The 9,844-nt window shown below is 40.4% G+C and overlaps 1 protein-coding gene across 1 annotated transcript in view; it reads left to right on the top strand.

The window, feature by feature from the left end:
- Positions 1-9,844, top strand: part of LOC111230678 (plexin-A1-like) — a 224,213-nt gene that overhangs the window by 190,751 nt on the left and 23,618 nt on the right. Inside the window, exons 21-22 of the mRNA XM_022757485.1 lie at positions 917-1,151; positions 7,282-7,424. Coding sequence (XP_022613206.1) covers positions 917-1,151; positions 7,282-7,424 — 378 coding nt within the window. The remainder of the gene's footprint in view (positions 1-916; positions 1,152-7,281; positions 7,425-9,844) is intronic.

Raw genomic sequence — 9,844 nt, 5'->3', positions numbered from 1 at the left:
TAGCAAGGCTCCTTGGGGAGAGATTTAAATGCTGGTGATTACTTTGTTTGATTACTTATAGTGTGTCTGGGTGTGTGTGCGTGTAGTGTATATGTGTGTGTTGAGTGTTCTGCGTGTCTTAAGTGTGTGTAAATGACTTTAACATTGTCTGTGTCTACCTCCACTGCACTGCTTCAACTTTGTTCACCCCGTTCTGAGCGAAGTCAGTTTTGACAGTAATAAACGAGAACATTAACAAATAAAATTTCCATCTTAAAAACCCAAATATTGAGCCTTAGTATTTGCAGACAATGCAGAATCATTAAAAGCACTGAGCAAGTTAACTTGTGAGATCTTCATTATCAAAGCCCTCTGAAACTGCTCCCCTAAAGGCAAGAATCGAAAACCTTTCCTACAAATAATGTTCACAGCCAAGGTGATGTAAGCCTCCCCACTCTAAGCCTGTCAGAGATCGGCCTGTTTAGTGTGAGCACAGAACAGATAAAAATTTAATGATCCTTGTGGTAGAAATCAGGTCAACCAACTTCTCTTTCATCAGACCACCAACTTTTGATCTCTTCAGACCACCTCATCTATTTTCAAACCATCTGCTGCTGGAGAAGTGACCGCTGCCTGGTTTTTATGTCTCTCTGGAAGGTGCTCATTCAAATTCCCAGACTGGCTGAAGAAAATCTTATAGGGGGAAATAAATAAGTAGTAATTTCCTCTCCCTTAACGACTGCGGTGGAGCTGCTTTTGAGCAATGCAATGAACCTTCAGCTCTGATAACGCAGCTGCTCAGCAGCCGCCAGCAGAAGTCTGGCATTGCAGCTCTCTGGTGAATAACTGTGTAACTGTATGAATAAAGAAGGAGTTACAGGAAGTTCTGTCTTTTCTCTCTCGATCATTAAAGCATCAGTTGTGTTTGTGTGTTCAGATCCGTGCTGGGGGGTTTGAGTACTCCCCTGGGACTCTTCACATCTACTCAGACAGCCTGCTGACGCTTCCAGCCATCATCGGCATTGGAGGGGGTGGTGGTCTGCTTCTGTTGGTCATCATCGCTGTGCTGATAGCCTACAAGAGGAAGTCGAGGGACGCTGACCGCACCTTGAAACGCCTTCAGCTCCAGATGGACAACCTGGAGTCCAGAGTGGCCCTGGAGTGTAAAGAAGGTAGGCGATGCAAACAGTGTGTACACAGTTTTATCCAAAGCCTTTTAAAATTAAAACTTAAACCATTAGAAAAGTGAATAGTCAAATCATAGGTCACATCGAAAAACTTTTTAAATTATGAAAAGTTAAGTATATGGGCATCTTCTGGTCACTGGTGATAGAATTTTTTGTAGACACAAGTGCAAAAATATAAAACATTTCACAAAATGTTTAGATCAAATGAATAATAATAATAATAAAAAAAGAATAATGGAAATCTAGCTGTTTGCTCCTGTTTCCAGTCTTCATGCTAAGCTAAGCTAACATTTAGATTATCTTTAATGTATATCAGACTGGGTCTATATTTCTTTAAGTACATATTAAATAACCTTTTCACCTAAATAAACTAGATAACAGTCCCAAATGTAATAAATTAGACTATGGCCACACAAAACACAGCCCTCTCCTGTCTATATCTATCTATAGTTCCTACATATTGTGCTGAGTAAACTAGTTTAAAGATAAGCCACTGGCAATGACGCTGGTTGCACTGTGTGAGTCTGCTACGCTGACTGAGTACATGCAACAGTACATGATAGAAAAAGGAAGTTGGAAGTTTCATGATATGAATGAGCAGGTATAACAACGTTGAAGGATATTCCTGGGGCGTTTTATAGCCAAAGAAATAAAGCAGAGAGAGATATATATAGGTAGTTACAGACAGAGCAAGAGACACCATTGATTTCAGTTGCCGTCATCGCTGACAACAGTGCGTCTGCAGGGTATTTTTACTGAGGTGAATGCACAACTGTGTCATAACTGAGTCATAGAAAATAAAAAAAATAGTTTTATTTATGAAAATACAGAGCTGATATAACATTATACATAAACAGAAGGAACTCGAGGCCAGTTTAGTTACAATTAGAATAGAATGAATGGAAGATGATGCCTTTATTTGCACAGTTGTACAATGAAATTTAGTGCATCTCCTCAGTCGCACGTACTATTTTTACAATTTGTCATCATCATCGTCAGGCAAACCAAAGGGTGCTGCATGTTTCCACCTCTGTGTGTCTTCACCATAGACTGTATATAAAGGTGGACGTAGCCTCTGTGAAGTCACCCATAGGCTTCTGATGAGCAGTTTTGAAGCTCAGAGTATGCTGCTATGCCATCACCTTCTTGGCAGTACCTGACTCCTCTCCTGGCTAATCCAAAAATGGGCAAAGAGGTGGGGCGTGTGTGGAGCCGAGACTTCGGTTCATGCTGGTTTGGTGGCAAGCATACACTCACCCGCATGTCACTCACAGCAGCCACGCCCCCTCCATTATGCATAACTTTAAGTCTAAAAAAGTGAGTTATATAAAAATTCACCCCGTACAGTCGTCACGAAGGAGGAAATTAGCTATAGAGACCAAAACTGTTTGATGTACCAGGCTGTAAACATGTGAAGTTGGGTATTTTAACATGGGAGTCTATGGAGATTGACTCACAGACTCTAGTGGCCATTAGAGGAACTGTAGTTGTTGGCACTCGGTGTTGGCTTCATTTTTCAGCTGCTTTTCACTCACAGGTATGAAATACTGACATGACACACAGATGGAAGAGAAAGTAGCGGAACAAACATTATAAAGTGTCTGAGAAATGTGTTTTTCCACTACAGGCATCTGAAAAAGCTTCAGCACTCCTTGATATAGATTTTCCACGGACAGCAGGAAGTGTACCGGCTGGACGGACACCATTCTTCCAAAAAGATTTTTCCCTCATGTGGTGTTTTGATGATGGTGGTGGAGAGAGCTGTCTGACATGTCGGTCTGAGTAAAAACACACCACAACATTGAAAGACAGAGAGCGTACGGAGTGTTGGGAGGTAGATGGTGAGAGAGGGGGTGTATGGGGTCAAAATAACAAGGGGGATTGTTTGCAGAGAAATGAGAGGTAAAATGAGAGAGAACAGTGAGAGACGGCCCGGGCTGAGAGGGACTGAGAGGGGGCTCATGTTAGTGGCAGTGTAGATGACTGATGTAAGGACAGCCCAGCTGTTTATACTCGATATAATGACACCAGCACACATAGTTATGGTACAAGGTTATAATGTGATTACATTACCGCCGTGACACAGAGTCACAGCTCTATCAGGCACCAAGGATCAGCTGTCAAACAAAACACTGCAACTTTTGATTTAAAGTACTACAGTTTCTGACTGAGGTGACATTTTTAGAAATATGTTCTCATCTTGTCGTAGTTTAAGATGTTATTTGTATTTTCCAAGAAACACAGCTACAAACATCCTGCTCTTTTCCTCAACACGAAGCCAGACAGTATTCCAGTCAATAGAAATAGAAGCATTCAGTTTTCTCGGAAGTGAAGCATGGCCTTATTCCCACCCCCCATCCCCCACCCCCAAAAGCACCCCGCCTTGCCTGCTGCACTCCCAGCTGGCCCGTAGAGACGAGACAGTTCGCGTGGGCGGAGGAACAGATGAAGTAGGCGGTCCACTGTGAGTGTGTGTGCGTGCGTGCGTGTGTGTAATAGCAAAAGGAAGTGTGTGTGCGCGAGGGTCGGCTTCGTTCGAGGAGCGTTTAGGGGGAAGAGACAGGGGACGTTTGGTTCAGTCAGCCAAGAGAAGCAGACATCACACTGTAGACTATCATCCAAACGATCATCAGCCATGGATCGCTACATATTAGAAATGACAACTGCTGACTGGCAAGAGTCACTCTTGAGTCCAGGAGAGGTAATATAGATGTTGTTGAGATGCTTCGTGAACAAACAAAACAAAACACAAATGGGCCCTCAAATAAATTCAGGGGCAAAGTTTTGTTTACATGCCAATGTAAGCGCAGTCAGTGTTGCTACACTTTCACATCCCAGGCTTTGTGTAGAGTGAAGTCTTTTTTTGTGTGTCAGAAACTTGAGGATTTTTTCCTGGAAAGACCTAGGAGATACAAGTTTTTACAGCAGCTGAAGTGAAAGCTCTTATCAACTAGATGTAAAACCAAATTCATGTTACAGCAACAGGTGAGAGTGAGACGCCAGGTGTACCATCAGTCAGTTGATTGCACGTCCTTTTACTGGTCACAAGCATTAGAGTGTGTGTTTCTGTGTCTACACTGGTTGATGGCTGACTTTTGCAATTATTATTGCTTTCTAATTTTCTGCATCACAATATTAGTTTGAGTTTAGTAAGTGAAACGTCTCCCCATTTTTTCTCCTCACTTTCTATCAAGTGAAACATCCTGAGCCGCCTCCTTTGCAAAGGGACCTCACTTTACTCTAAACTGTGGTGAGCGATGTTGAACAGAAGGTTTAATTCAAACTGGTCGACTTAAAGGACGACTATGTCAGCAGTAGGAATGACTAACTTTTACTCAGTGGAGAGGCAAAACAAGAAGTAAACACAGCAGGACACACGTTTGCTATTTCCTACCTGTTGTTACCTTCCTTCGTCTTATGATGACGTCTTTGCAACTGTCTCAAAAGCAAAGAAAAGTTTGCGTTAATCATCAACTCCATGTGATATTCTGGCCACAGTGGCAATAAATAAAAGATCGATTAATGGATAGAAGAGACGATGAGAGATAAGATGACAGAAGCAGCGGAGTAGATAATGGAAGGAGAAAATGAAAGCAATGTCTGAAGTGTCTCCTTCTCTATCTAACCCTTCCATCTCTTCTACTGTATTCTTTTCCTTTTTTGATCTTTTTCCTCTTCTTCACGTCATTCTCCTCTGTGCCTTTATCTCCTTTTCTCCTCTCTTATCTCCACCTCTCCACTCTACTTTCCTCTTCTTCTCAGGTCTGACCTTTACCTTCCTCTTAGACCTAAACACTTACGTGCTCTGTTCCCTGGATTTCCTTTCCTCTCTGTCACCTTTTTTTTTTTTACGCCCTGATCTTTCTTTCTTCTTGTTTCTCCTCTTTCCTTATCTTCTTTGCTTCCTCTCCCTCTCTCCATCTCTCTTGTGGACCAAGCAGTCCAATAACAGCTGGGGGAAATTATGCATGAAAACTCATCCGTCGCTCTCTTAATAATTATCCACTCATGCAATTAATTGTCTTTCCTTTCCAGGAACTTTGTTTTCTGTTTCCTGGTTCTGCTTTTCTCTCCCCGGGCTGGTTTTCCCTTTTTTTATTCCATTATATTTGGGTCTTTTTTTTTTCTTTTTTTTTTGGACAAGCAAAGATTGAATTTGGCAGAACTCAGACACCAAGAAGAAAAAATTCAGCTCCTTACATTTTTCAGCTTCTGTCTTCCAATGAAATGTGGATTTTCCTCTTAAGTGTCATATTCAGATTTATACAAATTCTAAATTAGACACAAAACTGTCTTGTGTTTTCAACCCCACATAATAACATGTCCCTGACTAAAAGTATCTGGATCTGTTATTGTTCTTTAATGGCTGCCTATCCCTGTATTCCCCTCATGCTTCTGACTAGTCTGCGTTTTAGTTCTCATTTATTGTGTTTGTGGGCGTTTTTCCTCATCATATCTTTATTTTCCAGCCTTACTGTCTAGCCTCTTTTTATAAGACCCAGACACCTGAAATGATGCACTGTGCTCTGTTAGCATTGTCTTTGCTTTTTGTGTCTGGCTCCTCATCTGACCCATATATCCTGTTCATGGTGCTGTCGTCATACTGTCGTACACTTCGAGCTTAATCTTGTGCTGTGATTCTTATATCCACCGTCCATCTTTGTAATCATTGCCATCGGTTGATCATAGTGAGGGAGCGTCATGTAATTACTGGATTACCCTCCACTGCTTTTCATATCATAATGAAATTGGGATTACAGTATTACAGACTGATAGCATCACGCTAGTAGAACTTGTCACTTTATAATTCATCTGTGCTGGCAAGTTTGTGCTTTCCATGGCCCAGTGGGTATGGTGGAATTTGTTGTACCAAATGTTACTGATAATATATTAAAAAAAAAAGAAACTTGGCTTCAGTCCCCCTGGTTTTGCATTTCAGCAAACACAATTGGCATTTGTCATAAGTGGGATGCCAGATTTCTAAGAATTACACTTAAAAAAGCTCTGAAGTACCAACTGGAGAGGAACAAAGCTCTTCACTGAGTGAAGGAAATTAACAACAATCTGATACATTTATAATATAGAAATTATAATAATAATGATGAATTCATAGGAAATCCTGCTGTTGGTAGACAAGGTACGTCAGATAACTGTGTGCAGACAATGATGTGGAGACAGTCAATAAAACCAATGCTGGTGAAGTTGCGTAGCATCCTATCGAATGTTCAAATGCAAATAACTATAGACTGTTAATGTACTGCAGTCATCTACGATCTACTCTTAACCAACTTATGACAATATTTTATAGTCAAAAGAAGTTTGGTAAAAAAATTTTTGTCGTTTTTAATTTTGTGAGTACAAATTAAGGAATTTGACTCTTATCTTTCACTTTAGTCCAAAATTTTACATCTAGCACTTTGATAAATGCAAGCTCAGGTCCTTGTATGTCACTGGCAGGTGAAAAAAGAAGCTGCTGGTGACAAGTGGCATCACAGATGTAGCACATTTCTGCCTGGAGTTAGCAATGACCAGGATTTCAGTGTTTAGCCAAATGACTTAATCAAAATTTTGAGGAAATTCAGGAGAATAAGTTCAAACAATTTATTCAAAAGACTTTACTATCTACTATTATTATCTACTATTCTGTACTATCCACTTCTGTCTCCATAAGGGTCTACAAACCACGAGTCTTCCTTGGAACAGTTTATACGACAGCTGATGTTAGAAAGTGGATGATGCAAAACAGCTAATAAATTATGATGGCTTCCTCCATTTTGGACTCTCCAGCTCTGTTTTTTTCACTGTTTTGAATTGTTCACACGTCAAAGTTCACCACGATCGAACTCCAGATTAAAGACTCAGATCCTCTTCACCCCAGCAGATTTCATTGAAATGAATTTATGTCGCCAAAGAATTTAATTGTCTTAAATGCCGATGTGACTGAGCTTGTACAAGTTTGCATAACTGGTTCATGGGATTATTTGATCACAAGTAATCTGAAGTACAGTCGAGGGGCCTGCTAGCAGAGCCTTTCTGATAAATTACAAAGCCAATGCTTCACCATCCTTTATCCTGACATCGTCTCTGTTTCTCCATCTGCCTCTTTTCTTCGTAGCTTTCGCAGAGCTTCAGACAGACATCCACGAGCTGACCCAGGAGCTGGACGGGGCCGGGATCCCCTTCTTGGATTATCGGACATATGCGATGAGGGTCCTGTTCCCTGGGATTGAGGACCACCCCGTGCTCAAGGAGATGGAGGTACGGGTCAGTACACCACCAACCGAACCTGAAACTGAAACAACCTTACCAGAAATAATCAAGGGGTAGAAACATTCAGTAGCTGCTTATGCTAACTACAAGTAGCTCCCCTCAGCGAGATGAGAACATACTGTACATACGTGCAGAGAAGTATTTGTGACAAGTGCTTTGGAAGTTAGATTTAATAGCACAGAAATGTCCTCTTGGCTTTGGTGCTTAATACCTTTGTAGCCATTACTCCGTGACAGGTTTCATCAAAGACAGGTCTCCGAGATGCGAAGCAAGAAGAACTCCACACATGCGTCACCTTAAAGCAATCTCACAGCCCATATTTTACCTACTTTATCTTAATGTATTCAGCTTGTCTCAGTGAATGCGAATGACTTTTCAAGAGCCTTAGTCATTAGTCTGAACTCATGGGACAGATGCTCATCACGCTCTCATGATGTAGGGAAGTGGAGTTTTCAAAGTGAGATTGACTGAAAAGAAATGTTATATAAGAAATACACGAAGTTAAAGGATGTAAAAAGAGGAGAGGAAAGATGAAGCAAAAGATGAGAAAGCAAAAGCAAAAGATAGCGAGAAGATTAGACCAGAGAGGGAGAAATAAGATTCAGGGTTACTGGGATTGTTACTTGCATTATACATCACTGTTAATTTATTAATTAAGCCAGTACATGCAACTACCTTTCAGCACAGCTGAATGGAGATAGTGCACCGGATTTATAAAGACGTTTTACTGCCGAGGGAAGTAGAATTAATAGTATGTCAACAGAAACTACCCTCCTCCAAAGCTCGAAACCAAGAGTGCCAAGTTTGTAATCAACAGTATCATTAAGACGTAGAATCTGGTGCTGCTCCATTGACTTTGATTGGAGCACTGACTTTTTGGAGTCAAGGAATAATTTGTTTGACCTTTTACAGCTTCATTTAATCGCTCTAATCCAGACAGTGGATTTATATTCCTAGAAAAAAAAAGCCCTCTGGGGTTTCATAGATGCCATTTCTGCCTTTTTTTGATTCGTTCTTAGTGACTTATCCTCTGCTATTTTTGGCTAGAAGGAACAGTGGTGATTACTTAAACGCAAAAAAATTATCCTCGGATACAGAAAAGAAGCTAATTATGGTTTCCAGCAGAGAATAAAGCTATAACGTAAAAGTACTTATAATGCAAAATATGAAAGAGTTTACTGCTTTACTGCTTTTCAGTCAGTAAAGCTTCATGACATAATTCACTCCAGGGTTCAAGTTCTACAGCATTTTAAGGAACGTGACTCTAGTGTTGAACTTGCTTATCAGATTAAATCAGATATAAATTGTTTTTAGATATAATTAGCTTGAGCTTTCAACAATTATAAAGCTATAAGTAACTAAAACTCAAACATTTAATTACGTTTTTCAATCTCCTTTTATTGTCTGAGACGCCAGAAACACTAGTTTTCACTTATGCTGCTAATTAAAGTTCACAACCTATAGATACAACCTGAAACTGAGATGAGTATAAAATGTGAAATGTTGATTAAATGTATTAAAATAGCAAATGTAGCCGACTTCTTACATTTCAGTTTTCATTAGATAGTCATTTCAAATACTCAAGGTGCCAATTGAAAATTATCAACCTAACAGGATCAAAGCATTGACATTATATGCATTAAGATTTAACCTGGATACTGCTGCATTTAACATGATGTAGAGAAGATGATGTTTGAAGACTTTATTGTGTTGTAGGTTTAATTTCAGATGGATAAAATTGCCATTTTTGCCCCTCAATCAACAATCAATAACCGACAAAGTGAAAACACATCTTTAGAAAAGTTCAACTGGGACCCTTTTGGCCCACTTGTCATGCACAGTGTCTTGACTGAGGATTGATCATCCTGTCACTATGAAGATATACAGTACACATGCTTAAGTTTTAGCATGTGTAAGATCAAGATACTGCACTGTAGAGACTCGACTCTGTGGCTGAGATGTCGCCTGACCTAAAATCCCCAAAACGTTCATGCACCTTTAATTTGTGGTGCCAGGCGGCCATAGATGTAAAAGGATCTTTCGTATTTTATAGTTATGTCTAGACTTCCTTCTTCTTCTATCTGTATTTCCCACAGGAGCTGCTGGTGTAATCCAATGGCCTGTGTAAACCAATGCTCCTAGCTTTATTGCTCTGTGTGACTGCTTTCTCCCCTAAGCTAGACAGCTACAACGCACACCAGTTGTGCTCTCTCTCTCTCTCTCTCTCGCACACACACAAACACACACACACACACACACACACACACACATACACACTGTCTTGCATATAGCTGGATGTACCCTTCCTGAAATTCAGTAAAGACTGTCTGTACATGCATCTCCATCTGTCTCTCTTTCTCGTTCCCTCTTGCTCTCACTCTCTATTTTCACGCACACACACACGCACA

This window comes from Seriola dumerili, unplaced genomic scaffold, assembly GCF_002260705.1.
Source record: "Seriola dumerili isolate Sdu_G_001 unplaced genomic scaffold, Sdu_1.0 BDQW01000278.1, whole genome shotgun sequence".
Taxonomy (NCBI): domain Eukaryota; kingdom Metazoa; phylum Chordata; class Actinopteri; order Carangiformes; family Carangidae; genus Seriola; species Seriola dumerili.
Note: the sequence above shows the minus strand (reverse complement) of the source record. Positions and strands in the feature narration are given on the sequence as shown.